At 38.6% G+C, this 19,583-nt stretch overlaps 1 protein-coding gene across 3 annotated transcripts in view; it reads right to left on the bottom strand.

Annotated features, from left to right (window-relative positions):
• Positions 1-2,902: 2,902 nt before the first annotated feature.
• Positions 2,903-19,583, bottom strand: part of ntrk2a (neurotrophic tyrosine kinase, receptor, type 2a) — a 58,545-nt gene continuing 41,864 nt past the window's right edge. For all 3 annotated transcript variants that reach the window (XM_053624369.1, XM_053624370.1, XM_053624371.1), the window contains 6 exons: positions 15,299-15,487; positions 14,624-14,760; positions 12,913-13,085; positions 10,350-10,593; positions 4,584-4,742; positions 2,903-3,483 (listed from right to left, as the gene is read on the bottom strand). In XM_053624369.1, coding sequence (XP_053480344.1) covers positions 3,298-3,483; positions 4,584-4,742; positions 10,350-10,593; positions 12,913-13,085; positions 14,624-14,760; positions 15,299-15,487 — 1,088 coding nt within the window. In that variant the 3' untranslated portion in view covers positions 2,903-3,297. The remainder of the gene's footprint in view (positions 3,484-4,583; positions 4,743-10,349; positions 10,594-12,912; positions 13,086-14,623; positions 14,761-15,298; positions 15,488-19,583) is intronic.

Genomic DNA, 19,583 nt, shown 5'->3' with positions numbered 1-19,583 from the left:
TTGCGTTTTCTGATTTCCCGTTTGGGAGGGTCACGGGGGCTTAGTGGTTAGCACGCTTGTCCCACACCTCTGGGGTTGGGCGTTCGAATCCCACCTCTGCAGAGAGTTCACATGTTCTCCTTGTGCCTTGGGGGTTTCCTCCGGTTTCCTCCCCCAGCCCAAAGACATGCGTCGTAGGCAAATTGTCCATAGTGTGCGATTGTGCCCTGCGATGTATTGGCACCCCGTCCAGGGTGTCCCCACCTTGTGCCCCATGCTCCCTGGGACAGGCTCCAGGTTCCCCTGCGACCCTGTGTAGGATAAGCGGTATGGAAAATGGATGGATGATTTCCTTTTGGGTGTTTGTTAATGTGTTGTACACTTATACCACCATACGTTTTACTTTGAAATATTTTAGTACATTTAAGCAGGGACACTTTTTAACATTCCCTCAGTTATAATTTTGACTAGCTACTTAAACGTTTGAGTAATATTTGAACATAATACCCACATTTACATTTGTATCCATTTTCTTTACTTTTTGCACCCCTTTTTATATATCAAATGCATTTCAATGTATTTTAACCGATACTCAGTCACACTGACAGTCATGTTGGTTGTATATCTAAACGACTGAACAGTTGGTTAGTCGCTTCAATCCATTGCTTTCGGTCACCAGTCAATAATACATAAAGATCAAAGCTGTCAGTCAAGCTGTTGTGTGATTTTCAGTCAGTAAACTCCAGCCATGTCATTTAGGCTTTCAGTACAGACATGTATTGACTGAAGTGATTTACCGTAACTGAACACACACACACACACACACACACACACAAATTTGATAAGGCATGACACTTTTATTAAATACAATGTATCATGACTGCCTCAACGTCACTGAGCGTATTTGATCATACGGATATACGTATCGTAACAGTAATGTCAATGTTGATGAGGTTTTTGCTCTCGAGCATGTGCATGTCAGAGTTTAGTCCTGTAGAGCCTCAGCTTTTTACCCTAAAATTTAACACATCGGATTCACTCATCTGATAATTAGAAGAGGGAAAATGTAAGCTGTGGCCCAACGGGAATGGAGTCTGACAGCACCAGCTGATACTATAAACAGACCTGCTAAAATACGAGACGTTTTTTTTTTTGCTCCTTTTTTATTTAACAGGATATGTGTGATTGTGTCTAAAACAAGCCACACACACACACACAAACACACACACACTCATTCACACACGTAGTATGCATTTTTCCTGAAACATCCTCAGCCATTTGTTGATCTCAAGCTCTTTTGAAAAAGCAACATGGCCGCCATTTCCCCTCACAGCAATTAAGGGCTTACTCTCATTCATCCAGGTTGTGTTGTAGCTTATAGACACTTAAAGATTATAGCACACAGGCTGGAAAGTTCTGTCCAGTCACAACTCATGGTCGGTTGATATGTACTCACAGTTTTCTGTTCCACTATACATTAGAAATGTTGAGATTAGCACAGACTAGCTTCATTCATTCTTCAGCACAGCATTACCGTTATTCTTTTACAATACATAAACTTCCTCAGTCATTTAGTCGCCTGTCATAAGCCCTATTAGAACATGCCTGCCAGGAAAAACAGACCAAAAAATATGAATATAGCTAAACTGAATGAAATCGCCTAGCTAAATAATTAGCAGAGAACATGCTAACACAAACCGATTCGCTGTCGTCCACTGTTAGCGACCTCAACGGTTTTCGGTAGCTTCTCACACTGCTCTACATTCACTCTGATGTCATGAGACATGAAAATAATGGACCAGCATAAAGATATTAAAATAAACATTACACAACTTAGCATGTTTGGTCAAAATTGTGCACTTGTGTACAGTCATTCTGCGTGAATGAAACCAGGCAAAAATAAATTAGCAAAAATAATAGCTTACAAAAATAAACAAGTGCCTCACATTAAATACATTTTACAACTTAAAAAGATTCAAAAGGTATACACAATTCAGGATTCGGTGACTTACAACACATCCATATGTGTGTGTTTATACAGTATATATGTGTGTGTGTGTGTGTGTGTGTGTGTGTGTGTGTGTGAGTGTGTATGTATATATATTACAGCAGGTGTACAGGTGTGCAAATTTATACACTCTTTGCCCTCGCTCAATGTTATTCCTAACTTCCTAACATACCATGAATTTCCTAATAACTAAGCAGAGATGGATGATATCACAAAAAATATATATATTGGGGTTCATGTGGCTGACGAATTTGTGTTTTTGTGATTGTTGTTATTAAAAAGTGCATTGGTGAATACAAATCTGGGGCTTGTGTAATGATACAATAAATATACTCGTTATTCCGTCTGGAGTTTTGGGGCAAAAAATGTTGTCCTTTTTTCTCCCCCCTCCTTTCCTTTCATGCCATCTTCGTTCTGTTCTGTAGGAGTCTATGGGGAATAGGTGCTAATAGCAGACATTAGTACTGTAATGAAATATATATTACACCATAACAGCTGCGTGCTCCCAGCTTGAGTACTACATCACTGCTTCAACTCTGTGATAAGTCAAGTGGGGGGGGGGGGGGGGGCGGGGGTCATAATTTAGCCTACCCCATCATAATCAGCCACTCTGGGTAATTGGGCTCTTGTCCTAAATGCACACTAACTGTATTGAAGTATGGGCATGGCCTCGTCTCAAATGACTGTAAGCCCCCACTGTAGTGCACTACGAGGACAACCTTGAAGGCTTGCAGTGCTCTAAAGACTACGATCCTGAATGTTTTTCTGTAAAAATATGTAAAAAAAGCAAACAAAAAAAAAACGTACTGCGTTTCGATATCTATATCTTCATGCTACTGTCAAACATCTTGCTTTATTTTATTATAACTGCATTTATTACATATGCACATGTTCAGGAAGGTTCAAGATCCTTCCCCATCTGACACAGTCACGGTAAATTTCCACATTTCATTAAGTAGGCAGAACGTCAAGGGCCCTTCCTGAAGTCCTGGAAATGATGCATTTCTGGAGATGTTGATCTTTACAGTAACATTTCTAGTTGGCTGTACAGTAAGTGTCTGCCAAGTAGAGGAGTGGTCCGACGGCGTGGAAGGTCTTTGGCGTCATGTTTCATCCTTCTTTAATAATACTGATAAATGAGGCTTCTGCTGCCTGCCACACTACACATTTAGGATAGGAGGAGCAGGATGGACGGAATGGTGGGGGGGTTGGGTTGGGGGTAGGGGGTCAGAGAGAGAGGAGAAGAAGGGAAAAAGGACAGTTGAGTGCAGTTTGGGGATACACGCACACACGCACACACATGCTCTCTCTCAGCCCAGGATGTCCAGGTAGACCGGTGAGGCCTTGGCCAGGTTGAGCAGCAGGTTGTGGATCTCTCTGATGTTGAGGCGAGAATGTGGTTCTCGCTGCCAGCAGCCCAGCATCAGGTCATACACCTCTTTCAGACAAGTGCGCGGCCGCTGCAACACACGGCCCTGAGTGATGCACTCAATCACCTGTGAGTGGACAAATGGACAAAGGTCAGAAAGGTTCCTGTTAAGTCCTAAAGGTCTCTTCATCAGCTGTAGCTTGCGTTTGTATTGAGTTTTCCATCACACTAAATGCTTTTGTGGTGTATTTCCAAGTCATTCAATACAGGTGGTTCAGAAGGAAAAGACAACCACAGGAGCAGAAAACTAAGTCAAGAATACGAAAATAGGATATTAGGATATAGGATATAGGATATAGGAGTAATAGGAAAATATTGAACGACAGGGGGATGTGATGTAGCGAAGCGGATCATTTTTTAAGTAAACAGACATTTTTGAAGTGTTTTATTACTGTTATACCACAGCAATTTGCCAACTACTGCTATATATATATATGTGTGTGTGTGTATATATATATATATATATATATATATATATATATATATATAGAGAGAGAGAGAGAGAGAGAGAGAGAGAGAGAGAGAGAGATAGGGAATTTAAAAAAAGGTTTAGAATTGCTATAACATCAAAAGAGATGAGCTAGGCCACATAAACAGGTGTTAGGCTTTATGACCTTTTGGGTCGAAATAGAAGAGAATAGATTAGAACAGAAATGATTTTTGTTTTTAAACACTTCTGTCACATGTACGCCGGAATCGGCATCCAACTACAGTACCCATAACACCACACGGACTACAAACATGACCGCCAAGGACTCCAATTCATAAAAACACACCTTTAATACTGATCACGCGCACCTTGACTCAATTTCACCCACAGCTTATAAGGACTCACAGTCATTCAGTCATTGCGAAGTATACACTCTATATGTGTTTAGTACCAGTCATTACCAAGCCTTATATTTAGTCCTTGTCCCTTCTGGTTTTGATCTTGTTTCTGGTTTCCTTGTCTTTGCTCTCTGCCCAGCCCAGTTTATGCCTGACCTTAGCCTGTTCACTGACCTTGTTTTGATCTCACGTTTTGGATTTGCCTGTTAAGATTTGCTTAATAAAGCTTTTGTTTTCTGCCTTCTAACACAGAACTCGGACGGCGTATTTTACGTCCAATCAGGAACGCAGACAAGAACAGCGCTTCTGTATAAAATATGTGTGTGTGAGTGTGTTTACCTCGTTGTTGGACAGCTGGTACCAGGGCTGTTTCCCGTAGGTGAATATTTCCCAGAGCACCACTCCCAGGCTCCAGACGTCACTCTCAGTGGTGAACTTTCTGTACATGATGCTTTCCGGGGGCATCCAGCGGATCGGCAGCATGGTGTGACCGCCCACCTGTAATTATCGCAATTAAAAAAGGTCAGAGTTATCAAAAATGCAGAGTAATAATGAACTGAAAGCAAGATCGTCATCCTACATACATAGGTAGAAAAGACAGATCTGTACTTCAGGAGTCATCTGCAAACGCAACAGTGAGTGTCAAAAGCTGCAATGGCCAAAATCTAATATCGACAGCTCGACAATGACGGCATAATTAGACCTATATGGTACAAATTATCACGCACACACACATATACACACACACACACACACACACACTGAAAGTCAGATAGGCAGCTACATTCATTTTTTTTTTTTCAGTGTGTCAAGTCTGTAATGTTCATGTCACTGATAGGCTGCTTGAATCTACAATCTGGGCTAGAAAGAAATCATATGAATCTTTTTTTTTTTTTTTTTTTAACCATATCCCCTTATACAATCCTTCCTCAAACTAATCAGACACTGAAGATACAATTCTGTTTGTGTTTTTTTTTTTTTAAAGCTGCTGCTGAAGTAATGGTAACTTTCAGCATGTTGCAAACTCGAGGGAAATCAAACTGACCTACAATGCAACCCCAAAGCCCATCTCTTCATTTACTGGCTTTATCATAATGCGTTGGCTTTAAAATATTAATTATGTATTTGCAGGGCAGTATGTGGATTAGCCTCATATTAATTGTTTTAACATACTGGACTCATCAAATATTAAGGGCCAAAGCTTTTAAGCTTTCTGACCAAAGCCCTCAGAGGCTGAAGGCTTTTCTGAGCGGGAGAGACTCCAAAAAAGCAGTCTACTAGATACTAGAGCATTGCTATGAGAAAACACACACACACACACACACACACACACACACACACACACAATACCACGGACAGTATGGCTTAATAATATCAGGAAAACTTCAAAACTTTTATATACAATTTGTGTATATAAAAAAATTTTGCAGCAGCTTTTAACTGATTAAGATGAACTCTTTACAGTTCAGTGACATTTTTGCCATTTTATCCAAACTCACATGAGACAGAACACAATCCAAGCCATAGCTGAAGGTTAAAGGTTAATACCTGACCCCCTCTAGAGGATAATGGCCTAATATTAGTTTACAATTTTTACGAAAATCGTCTAGTCTGGTGTGGAACACAATCTGGACCTGATGTGCAAATGAGAGATAATGAGCGAAAGCCGGGGAGAAAGAGAAATCACAAACATGGCAGCGAGCACATAGCCGTCTTTTATATGGACAATACATTATAGTCGTCCTCCTTTTCATGTTTAAATCTTTAAAATAACAACCTTATTTAAAAGTCATCTCTGAAAGCATGTCATGTTTTCTGCATCAAATTCTGATGATTCAAAACAGAACAAATTTTTCAAATCGGTTATGTAAGGGGGAAAAAAAACCCCACTTGTGGCTATCTGGTACCAACAACCATACCACGGTCAAACTCTCTTTTGTGGTATGTGATCACTTTTTCCCCATTGTGCTGTTTGATGTGAACATGAACCGACACTCGACCTGTATCTGGATGATTTTAATGATTCGATAATTGCATGAGCAGGTATACATGCGTTCCTATTAAAGTGGCCAGTGTGTGTATCTTTTATATATATATATATATATATATATATATATATATATATATATATATATATATATATATATAAAATAATAATATCATTCATTCATATATAGGCTTATAATTATTGCCAATTTGCTCTGATATAAGAGGAATAAAACACTTCATGGTGTGTTGAAGTAGTCTGAGGAGAATGGCCAAAGTGGCTCTAGCTGACAGGAAGTCCTCCGTCTTGAATCCGCTTCCTGTGTTGGAAAACTTCCATAAATATTATCTCTCCTTTCAGAAATCTTGAATGAAAATCAACAGTTATATGTCTTTCTTTGTTAAATAACAATACATTTTAAAATCTGTTTATCATTGTCCCTGTGAATTAGCTGTTACTAGGTATATAACATATTAGAGCGAGCATTAATATATACCTGTGACCCGGCCTCTTGCTTTCTATACAGTATCAGTTTGCCTCGCACTTCTGGGGTTGGGGGTTCGAATCCCACCTCTGCCCTGTGTGTGAGTGCTTCAGGGGTTTCCTCTGGGTACTCCGATTTCCTCCCTCAGTCCTAAGGCATGCTTTGTAGGCTGATTGGCATTTCTAAATTGTCCGTAATGTCATATGTGAATGGGTGTGTGATTGTGCCCTGCACCCCATCCAGGGTGTCCCCCACCTTGTGCCCCGTGTTCCCTGGGATACGTCCAGGCTCTCCTACGACCCTGTGTAGGATAAGGGGTATGGAAAATGGATGGATGGATGGAAATGTTGTAATGTAGGTCAAACATAAGGGAAGGAAATAAACCTCCAGCGACCCTTTCCCGTCAACCGCAGAGAATGTTAAATGCTGAGCCAACGCTGATATTTAGCCTTATAAGGTATAGCTGGTTTGATACCATCCACTTTGCAAGGTTTAAAAAGTCTGAATGCGGGATCTGCTGCATTATAATCGTAATTCTCTTTGATCCGAGGTTGAGAGGGCTTCATATGGTCAGGAGTGGTGTTTTATAAAGCTTCATAAACGCCGTCACAGTAATTATGCAATGGGATTCTAATGAGGCTCCATCAAAATGCCACCTAAGGCCAGATTTGTGTGTTACACAACCGGCTTACACAGCGAGACGTCGTCTCTCAGCCGCTGGCTTTTCAGAGCAGCTGTTTCTATGGAAACTGATGTTCTATAGGGCTAATCAATCATGCGCCTGAGGCAGACGCAGACACACACACACACACACACACACACACACACAAAACCAGCATTACAATCACAAAAGGGCCCAAGTTCTGAGTTGGTGCATGATCACATGATCAGGCCTCAGAGAACTCAGTGTCTTCTGCTGCTTTAAAACATACTCATTAATAAATCAAGCGTCCGGCTGAACCATTTGCGTCGTGGCATAAAACAGAGCACACAGACACGAGTGTATAAAGTGCATAATTGCTCACGACGGGTTTGCGCTTCTTTGATCGTCCCTCATTCCTCCTGTCTCTTTCTCCATCTCCTCACCTCCCCCTTCACTCTCTGCGCTTCCCTTTCCAGTGCCTCTACGTCCGTACATACATATGTCCCTCTCTTTGTCTCTGTCCCTTGTGCTTGGGGAGGTGAATACTAATCAGAGTTCTTTAATGACTTTTTCAGTTTTAGTGTCTGGCACTCATGTCCCTTTCCTTCCCCATCGCCATGGAAACTACCCCTTTCCTGTTCATATACCCCCACCCAACTCCATGTCACCCCTCCGTCCTTTTTAATCTGAGAAAGACTTACTGGCAGTGAATATGAAGCCACACACACACACACACACACACACACACAATGGACATTGCAGAGGAGACTAGGTACAATCGGGTAGAGCTGGGCGATATATCGATATAATATCTATATCATGATAAATGATTATGCAATACACTTTTCCGAGATATTGCTGGTATGGTGACGTATTGTTTACATTTTTCATAATTACAAATTAAATGGTACTGAATGGATGCCGTTGATTTGGCGTAATTTCAAAAAGAAATCTTTGTCTTTGTAGGCATTAAAGAAAATGATCGGAGGTAGACGGAGGACATACTGACTTATACTTATATTCAGCGCATCTTCTCCTTATATTCCAGTGCTTACTCTTTGTGTAAAGCCTAAACCTCTGTAGCTGCAGAGACCTTCTTTTGTCGTAACTTTTCCTCTGATTTACAAAACTTTTTTTCACAGAGATTTAAATGCATCTTTAACCAAATATATTGTAATAAGGCTAATAAGTCATTAACACAAGCAGGAACAAGGCTGCCATTGTCTGTCTAGCGTGACATTATCCATGACAACTCTCATTCCAGCTGAGCAAACAACAGCATTTTAATACACAATGTTAGTAACAATATCTTGAGAAATATGACTAGCTATTAAAGTATGTGGCTAACTAGTAAGTAAAGCAAGTAGGGGATTGGCTAGTATACTCTATTTGCATGGTGCTACAGTAACTAGTACTGATTAGCTCTCATTCCAGATTTGCAGCGATAGAATTCTGAAGTATTTCACAGTTGTAGTTGAAATATCACAACCAAAAGCCAAGAAAATATGAGCAAAGAAGTGATGTAGCTAGTGTGGTTAATGACTAATTCATACAAGCAGGGAAACATTTAGCATACTTTGTCTAGCATGATGCAAACCTTGTTAACTCTCCTTACAGTTTAGCAAAAATATAGGGGGATGTAACTAATTACACTATTTTAGATACAACTTCCTGAGACATATGAGCAAAGAACTGGCACATGCTATTAAATGATGTAGCTAACGAATAATTAAAACAAGCGGGGAATTGATTAGCATACTCTATTTCCATTAGCACAGTTAGCAAGTATTTCACTGTTGTAGTTGAAGTCAAGAAAATATGAGCAAAAAAACTGATGTAGCTAGCTTGTGTGTTTACAAAAAAAAAGCAATGAAACAGTTAGCGTGAGCAGTCTAAATTGTTTGGGTTAGCATGATCTAATTTGCAATGCTAACAGGTCCTGATTAGCTCTCGTTCATAATTAGGAACATCAGCATTTTTGGCTGAATACAATAGCCCAAAACCACAAGCAGTAGGTGTTAATTAGACATTGTCTGCAATGCATTTAGGGATAATGAAGTCTTGATGAAAGATGAATTTGGTGAACAAACACAAAAATTTGGAGATAGGAAATGACATGAGGAGGAGAAGAAACCTCCAGAGGCGACTAACGATTACTGAATGCTTAAATTTCGTTAATATCTGTCATTTTGATCCATTTTTACTATAGAATCGTGCTTGTGGTGATTATTCTCCGTTGTAATAATCACCATTTTTGTTTATTGGTGTGTATAAATAGATACAGACAAGCTAACTCACCTACTTGCTAATTAACCACCATCTTTGATTAGCAAGTGGCATTTTGGTTTTGAAAGGGTATAAATATTTTGTGGGGGGAAAAAGTCAGTCCAGGACTTACAGAAGGCCGAGATCCCTGCTGAAACAAAACAACAGAAACCATTACAGAAATTCTAATGTGTTCCACAACAAATATCATTAAAACCATGAACAAATGCAGTGTGTTTTGGGCCATGTTCTATTAGGATTTAAATGTTTGTATCGGTTTTCACTAGGCATAAACATGCCACCAATAGAACACATTACCAATAGAGACCCACAATGACCATTATAGTTTCCATTAAAACCAATACAATTCCCATTATAACCATTAAAACCATTAGAATGGTTTCTATTGTTTTTTTTGGCAGGGATACGTCACTATTCATCAGCTATTAGCTGCCGCTAAATGACACAATCGCTTACGGTCTTACCAACTAACCAACTATCAACTAGTGACCAATTTTACATTGTACATTCCTACCTTTACATTGTTAATAGTGGTGTTGATTGTTGTGCAAAGGCCAATTTCCTGTTTTTATATTTTGGGTGTAATGTTGGGTGATGTATAATGTCCACACAGTGATCTTGGTTGTTTTAAAGGCTTATTGCTTTCGTTAGTCAGTGTCCTAAAGGCCTTGCACTAAAATGCACAGTGTACTGAAAATCACTCACCCGGTAATAATCCGTGCTGTACACGTCGCGGGACATGCCGAAGTCTCCGATCTTCACCAGCAGGTTCTCACCAACAAGGCAGTTACGTGTGGCCAAGTCTCTGTGCACAAAGTGTTGCGAGGCCAGATACACCATCCCTGCTGCGATCTGCTGAGCAATGTGCAGCATCTGAGACTGTGTGAGCTCGGCCTGCTGCTGCTGCACCTGACCATCTGCCATTAACACAGCGTCAGGACCGTGAGCCCTGCAGAGAGAGAGAGAGAGAGAGAGAGAGAGAGAGAGAGCGAGCGAGCGAGAGAGAGTGACATGTCAGGGAAGATTTGTTCTGGATTGACAATTAGATGTAATTTGACTTTGGATGGGTGATATGACAAAAAAAAATCGTCGTCCTTTTTTTTTTTAAAACATTTTTTACAATACTCATAAGGATACAGGTACTATTCTGTGCACTGCGTTTCTTTAAAAACCGTGTCAGAATTTTCATAGGACATCTAGGTGTTCAACAATGGACTAGGACGCAACAATAAAGTCACATGGTATGTTTTTACTTTCATGCAGGTGTAGCATAATGCATTTACAGGGTTCATTCATTCATCCTAAGTAGCTGCCTGGTCAGGGTCACTGTGGTTTAAATTGGGATAAGCTCATTAGAAAGGCAAGAACAAATAAAAATGAGTGGGATTAAAAACAACAACAACTTTAAAATAACAGTCCCGTGCACATCTTTAGATGAGCCCAATTATGAACTTAAATGATGTAGCTGAGGCTGAGGAGCTGTTAGAGTCAGAAGTTACAGACCATGATGACAGTTTAGACCACATAAACTTGGGGTTTAAATCCAAATCCAAATAGAGATATAACTATTTGGAGCACTAAACAGATTCAGATAGTGGCATTGCCTTATACTCCTAAACATCTTACTAATATTCAGCTCAAAATGTGCTTTTTGGGCATAGCTGCTTAGTAACAATGTTGTTAAAGCAAAAGCATCTAAAAATATACATATAAACAAAAACGAGAAATAACTGAACATTAATTAAATAAAATAGCTGTATGTCTCATTTACTGTATATAAAGGTCATGTGTAATTATGTAGATTATAATAGATTGCACTATAATTCAAATGAAATGATGTTATTTGCTTTTTCTAATATTATGAATAGCGAATATAAATGTAACCGCCGGGTGTGTATTTCCTTCAAGTTCATCTAAGATGTAATTTATGCTCAGTTTTGAGAGAATGGAAACTGTAGATAATTTCTGCAAATTTACTGTGTGTACCATAACATTAATATCGTGTACGATTTTGGTAAAGAAAAGACACAGAACAAGAGTGACATTGAAGGACTTCGAAAAATAAATGTACCAAGGAACATGTGGAGTGTCAAGTGAGTGTTAAAGTCAACCTCCTAGTTTCAAAAATAAATCCTTATGGGAAATTCATCTGAGACGTGCAGAAGTTGCTGCCGGAGCTGAAAAACTCATTGGGCAGTCGGAAAGTAAAGATAATATGTCGGGAAAGTGTTATTGCATCATAAAATATAAAAGCCAATCATGTTGCAATATGCAAATGGAGGCCATGCAGGTTTACCAGGAAAATGGGAGGAAGCGTATCCATGTATAGGGTAAAAGACGTTTCCGATTTGCATATTCATAGAATCTTGATTTCTTAATGAGGGTAAAAGTGTAGATCTTTTGTGAAATGTTATAAATGAAAGTCAGAATGGTATACTGGGCTAACAATATACATCTGGAGGTGGTTAGCGCATGACTGGTTGGTGTGTTCAGGCATCTCATGATTGGTCTAAATCCAACAGATTGGTATTATGATATTATGCAATATTTCAGTGATATAAAACTACTGATGACAATGAGGACATCCATGAGAAATGTATAGTGATGTGATTGATTGAGTATGGCCTGAGGGAAATAGTGCTTATCTATACAGCATTTGCAGTGGAGTGACAGTGGAGTCTTTCAGTACAAACACACAGACATTCAGACATTTCTCATGTCTCCTATGGATTTGTAAGAGATCTCAAAATGGCGATGCTCCTATCAATGAACAGGTCAATGAAGATACAAGGGCAAAGAGACAGGATGTGAATAAGCACTATCGGAATCAGGTCTCACGTGTACACGCAGATAAGCACGCATGCTGCCACATGGATAATCGAAAGATTTGCACTTCCCAAACCTGAATACTGTAGATTTATACCTAAGAACTGCTCTCTGTAATCATAAACACTGTCATGTGATCATCTCAGGACTTAATATATAATATATATAATCATCCTTTCAACACACCTCCTACTGTCTAATTCTTCTACACCTGTATACTGTAATGATTTATAATCTCATTATCTGGTGTCCCTGAGAAGAGGATCAGTTCCCTCTGAGTCTGGTTCCTCCCTAGTTTTCGTCATAACGTCATCTCAGGGAGTTTGTCGTTGACGCTGTGGCGTCTGGCTTGCACAACAGGGATAATCTAATATAAATCTACATCTAGCTGCTGCACAAAGAGCAATGCAAATCCAACCGATTGAACTTGAACGGAACATACCTGAGGAACTTGTTGAGGTCTCCATGCTTCATGTACTCGAACACCATGATGAGGGGGTCGCTCTCCACGCACACGCCGTAGAAGGTGACGATGTGCTCGTGCTGCAGGTTGGTCAACAACTCGGCTTCACGATGGAAGTCTTTGCGTGCGTTCTCGCTGGCTTCCTTCAGGGTCTGGATACAACACGATATGCAAACGCACGAGACAAACCACCCAATCGTATATTAGCATTTCAACATAAAGTGCTTGCTGTTAAGAGTTTCAGTACGATAAAGTCACCCTGTTATAGAGTACTAAAGAATATGCATGTATTGCATTGCATTAAGCAATTAATATTACAATAATTCCTACAGTGTTCAGTTAGCATATATTCTTTAATACTCTTTAATACTTCACTGTAAAACCGGATAGTTCATTTAACTCAAAAAATTTGAGGAAACTAATTACCTTACTTAAATATAACAAAAATTTAACTCAATTTGTTTTAATTTAAAATTAATTTTTGTTATACTTAAGTGTATTTGGCTTAAAGAAATTGATTCATCAACTTAAAATTGTTGAGGTAATTAATTTCCTCAAATTAAAAAATTAAAAACTATCCGGTTTTGCAGTGAACTAATTCGGTTTTGTGTTCTTGTGTTCATTTTATTTTTCTTTTATTCCACTCTTGCTCATTGCAGTAGCTGTTCCTTCTGCAGGAGAGGTTTAACTACTTAATAAGAATTTTTTAAAAAAGTATAAAAACATGTTTGAAAATGAATTCAAAATTTTAGACTGTCACAGACCAAACAATTACTACACTGTAAAACCGGATAAGTTCATTTAACTCAAAACAAAACTCAAAGCCAAATACACTTAAATAGAGTTAATTGAGTTAAATTTTTGTTATATTTAAGTGTATTTGGCGTAAAGAAATTGATTCATCAACTTAAAAATTTTGAGGTAATTAGTTTCCTCAGATTGTTTGGAGTTAAATGAACTATCCGGTTTTACAGTGTAGCGGTAGTGCTACATTACGCATTCATGAGTAAGTACAGGATTTCACAGAGGTTTTTTTTTTATTGTTGATTGTTTGTGCTTTATTTTTGCTTTATTTTTTTTTATCATTTTGAAATGAGTATCCCGATGGTACCCGGATGATCTACTATTTCCGGTAAATTTTCAGTGTGGCTCCGTGGACACTTTTTCAGCTAATATTGCCCACACCTGCATACTTTAAAACTTAAAAGTACATACTTTTAGTACATAATATAAGTATGCCAATTGGGACACAGCCGATAATTGAGGTGCTCATTAAGAAAAACATGACACAGGTGCAGACAATCATGCAGCGTGATCCAGCTAGGTGCAGCAGCTGATGGGAAACATATTCAAAACCCAAGCGCCAATTCGGTATAACTATGACGTTATTTATTTGACCTACCCACAAATTCTTTTTAATCATTGTTATTTCGCAAAACTTGACACTTTTCACGCTACCTGAAATCCATGTAAAAATAACTTCGAAAACTATGTAAAAGTATGACGTTTGACTTTATAGGGAAATTTTGGTTCCCGCTTCTTGCACGCGGTTTCTTTCGGCAAAAATTTCTGCCGACATTTCTAGAAATCTGTAACAATTTCTTTGAAAATGATACGCATAACACAGCAGCTAGCATGGATTATGTGAAACTATGGCACTATAAACAGTTGGGAGTATTATCATACTAACCTTGACTGCCACAAGGAGCTTATCCTGGTCGTGTAAAAGATTGAGATTATAGCATTCAGCCAGGAACACTTTTCCGAAGGCCCCTTCGCCAAGTTCCCTCTTAAGCACAATGTTGTGCCTCTTAATGTGCTGGACAACTACACACACAAAACACACACACTTTTAACATACTTGCAACATCTCCATATTTTCTGATTAGGAAATACAAACTTAATAACCGTAATACTATCCTTTTTGGTACATCACTAACAAGGTCTTAGTTATTGTGTATATATGTTTTTTTTATGTTTGGTAAAAATACAGAGAGTCCGGTGTCCCCTAGTAGAGTGAGGACAGCATGGAGATAAGAGCAGATTAATCAGCCGTTTAATGTGCTGGGGACAGATAGTGAGAGGACGCGAGAGAGAAAGAGAGAGAGAGAGAGAGAACGTAGATTTATCCATGATGCGATTAAGGAATGCTTTTGAAGAAAAACTAGCCAGTCAGCCGATTACATTAGCGTGGGCTAGATGATGAGGCTGCATCGATCTCCAGTAACTCACTGCACACCATAACCCAATATTAAAAGGAACCAGAGTGGAGAAGGAACAAAGAGACAGAGAGGCTGGTAAAGAGGGAGTGTGTGTGTGTGTATGTGTGTGTAGGAGACAATTGCAAGACTTCTGGACGACTCACAGGTGTCGGATTTGTGCAGGTTGCTAGTGCTGCGGAAGTACTGCGGGTTCTCGATGACGGGGATCTTGGTCATGCCAATGATGACGGCATCTGCGTTCATGTCCGAGGACGACGGCGTGTTCGAGCCGTTCGACACGTGATGGAGAGGACTGGCTGAGTCATCGTCGTTGCTAATGACCGATGAAGGCCCTGAGGGGAAGACGGAGAACAAAAAAATGACTAAATATAGCAAAAATCACTGAAGCCGCTACTGTATAAAACCGGATGTATCGAGTGTCCTGTATGCTTTAATGATAGAGTTGTTTACATTTCCTGGCCTGAAATGTAAAAGAGGCACTTTGAGGACGTTTAAGTGGATGGGGATATTAACATCCATCACAGAATATTTAATGACTTCATTAGTTGGACATAGTTTGTGAGGAAAATATGCGGTTTCTGCTGTAATTTGGGGGGGGGGGGCACATATTCCCAGGGCCCTATTAACTTTATTACCCTTTAACTTCAAACACCAAAGACACATTTAAATGAATAACATCATACATAAGTTTAAAATCCATCCTTCATCCAGACTTGAAATTTATAAAAGTTATGAAATTGGAGAATGATCTAGGTTGCACACGCTGAACCCTCATTTGTGCGGCTCTAAAAATAGCTGTTGGTCTACATTCATACACTTCAACTCCATACATGAACAGTAGTGAAATGTTTAGATTAAACTGAATTAATCCCAGCTCTCATTCATGCTGAAACCTAACTCCGGCTTTAATTTGCCATGTGTTCATATGTGCCATGTAAATCTGGGGAACATAGCACCCTGGGAACATAGATACGCTCCCTTAATGCAATAGCTAGCCTCACAGTAGTAGCATGGCTAAAACCAAAGCAATAAAGCTGGACTAATAAACATAAACTCGCTTAGGTAAAGCTAACTCATGCTAGCGTTCAAAACAAATTACTTTCAGGTATTAGTTTATACATTTCTGTCATTTTGTTTATAGTGTAAAAACATAGACACTTTTTGCTTCAGATGCTAATATAAAAGCAAGGCTGACTAGCATATTAGCTCGTTTCGACAATGCTAATTATCTCATGCTAGCTTTCAAAACAAATGACTTTCATTTATTAGCTACAATTAGTGGCAGGTTCTGCTTCAGAATGCTAACACTGCTAACATGAGCAAGCTGGATTTATTAGCATAGGCTCTTTTAGACAATGCTATCTAATTAATAATATTTTTCAGATAACATTCACTTCTTTTATTAGTTTGTTTCTTTTACAATAACAGCTTTTGCAACAGCTAAGTGGTTAGCATTAAAACGAGGGAGAAAAAAAAACAATCCTAGCATGACTGGTTCTTGTTAGCTTGATTAGGCAATGTTGACTAGCTCATTCTAGCTTTTAAATGAAGTTTTAGATTGTCATGTAGTAATGAAAATGTGAAGATTTTCTGCTACAGAATGCTAACATAAAAGCAAGCTGGACCAATGAGCATGAGCTCATTCAGACACAGCTAACTTATTCATAACAGCTTTTGATTCTTTTGCTATATGATAATATGGACAGTTTCTGCCCAAACGTAATGGCTAGCTTTGAAATAATTAAAAACTTTATTAGTTTAAGAAAACAACAGAAAAGAAAAACAATAGTGACTGGTTATTATAAGCTCAATTAGGCAATGCTAACTAGCTTATAGTAGCTTCTGAATGAAATTGCCCTGCTTAAAAAACAAACAAACAATAGAAACCCTCGTAGAATTTGTAATTGATTCGATGGTTATAATGGGAATTGTATTGGTTTTAATGGAAACTGTAATGGTCCCTGTGGGTCTCTACTGGTAATTTGTTGCCTTCTATTGCAATAAGCATGTTATGTCTAGTGGATACCATTAAGGACCAATAATAGCAATGGTAATGGTTTTAATGGTTAACTGATGGTTTGTAATGGTATATGTAGTGGAAACCATTAGAATTTCTGTGATGGTTTATATTGGGGTTTTTTTTCCCAGCAGGCTGGTTATTATCATATTGGTATAAAGTATATACACATTTCTTGACAATTTTGATTACAAATTCTATCAATTACTTTTACAGTCTTTTAGAAGCTGTGCATATGTTCTGTGTACGTAACACATATGCTGCGAAAATGTTTATTAAAAAGTCCATGTTACACATTTTAAACAACTTAAATATAATTGTACGGTAGAGCATGTGCAGACGTAGTAGCTGATATTTGGCTGACATACAGTAAGAATGCAGTGCTTCTTAAAACGAACACACTATGCTAACTAGCTACTACTAGCTATCAAACACTTTCATTTATTAGCTTATTTGTGACTTCTATGTGAGTGAAGTGGACAGTTTCTGCTTCAGTGGAGTTGCGGGCATGGCTAAGACAAACAGAACCAGTTAGCATGAGCAATTAGCTCAAAAATGCCTCAAATGAAATTCATTTATTTAAATCATTTTTATTATATATAGAATATAGATTGTGTCAGAGACATTTGCTGCAATAAAATGCTACCTGCTTAAAGTCAATTCAAAGCAGCCGGAACCTGCTTTCAACCTTGCATGAGCTCATTTAGGAAGTGCCAGCTAGCTCATACCAGCTTTCCTTCATTATTAGCAACATTATGACAAAGAGTCTACTGTTAAATTAGTTGCTTGTGTTCAAACAGTGCTTTATTTAGAAAGGAATTCCTTCATTGCTGGCTGCAAAGAAGCACAGAGATTAGTACACTGTGTAAAATTTCCCTCGTTCAGGTCCAAGATAAACCACTTGGCTGAAAGCAAAAGGGGAAAGAACGTTTTCTGTCTTCTCTTTTTTCTTTTCCAATTCAGTGGCATTTGATGGTCTTAGTTATGGTCTATTAATGAGTTGCACATTGCCGCTTGTTTTCAGCACTGATTTTGAAACCTAGCAAAAACAGCTTGTCACGTATAAGAATACAAAGGTCTTTTGTTATCATGAAAGTAAAAGACAAAATGCACACAGACACACACACATGCACACACAGACGCACACACACACACAGAGGAAAATGTGGCCACATAGTCTCATTTGTTCCATGGAAGGACAAGAAGAGTTATGGTCTCCTCAGTCATTGACTTTGTTTTCATTGTTTTCTTTGTCTTTTTTCCGCTTTGGATTCTTATATTACTGATATATGAATCAACTGAGCCCTTTAGAGTAGACTAGCACATCACTGTCACACATGGTTAACCAGATTTCCTTCAAGGATGTGATCTGACTGTTTTTAGGAAAAAGAAAGAAAAAAAACCCAGTAAATCAAGTGGGTTCTCAATGGGTCATTTTGACATTTTGAGCAGCTTAAAAAATGAGCACTTTACCACAGAGTTACAGTTTGAGTATGTGAGTCAATCATTGTTGGATGCATTAAAAAAAAAAAAAAAAAAAAAACCATCTCTGTTGCTGGCAAAATGAGTAAGAGATTGTGAGAAATGAAGTCAGCTGTTCTGGGAACAGAAGAAGAAAAACAACTCATAAATAACAATTCTCTCCAGGCATTTCTCACAAATACACAGTAGCCATTAAGGAAAAGGGATTTTTATTTTTTATTCTTTCTTTTAATACACAAAAAGTAAGTGCATGGAAGTTTGTAAGGGCCAGTAAAAATTCTTTTGTACAAGTATTTTTATAAGTACTCACAAAAAGTTAAAAGCTAAAACAAAAATTGAAAGCTAAAACAAAAATTAAAAGCGAAATAAAATTAAAACAATGATAAAAAAAAGTAAATAAATAAATAAAAAAGCCTAAAGCCTATCAGTGACCACGAGCTAGGACTGAACTCATGATCACAGTCTTCGAACGCTAAGCCATTACTTATAGTTACATCAGGCTCTGAACATCCAGCACCACGCCACATACAGCGTAACTTCAAAACAACCCCTTTAAAACTGCAGATGTGTCAACCCGTCCTTAAGCATGCGTCGACAGTGACATTAACAAGAACACATTCTTTAAGCTCTACTCGGTGTGAGATGTTGTTTTGTCTGAGACTCCCTCTGGACCAACCTTTCATCAGGTAACTGCACCACAACACTCTAAAGAACGAACTTCACACATATTTCAAGATCCAGACTTCCATCCTATACTCAAGCAATCACCAAGACCCAGAGGACTGTTCTGCTCTGGAATGCAGATGTATTAATGCTGAGGATTTGTGGGAACGCAGAAATAATACTTGCAGAGGTTACAGAAACATAGGCGTAAAAGAGACTAATTTCTCAGTAACCAATGGAAAAATGTAAAGGCTGATGAAAGCAGC

Source organism: Ictalurus furcatus, chromosome 5 (assembly GCF_023375685.1).
Source record: "Ictalurus furcatus strain D&B chromosome 5, Billie_1.0, whole genome shotgun sequence".
In the NCBI taxonomy this organism is placed as follows: domain Eukaryota; kingdom Metazoa; phylum Chordata; class Actinopteri; order Siluriformes; family Ictaluridae; genus Ictalurus; species Ictalurus furcatus.
The sequence above is the reverse complement of the archived record's forward strand: the minus strand, read 5'-3'. Positions and strand labels throughout refer to the sequence as shown.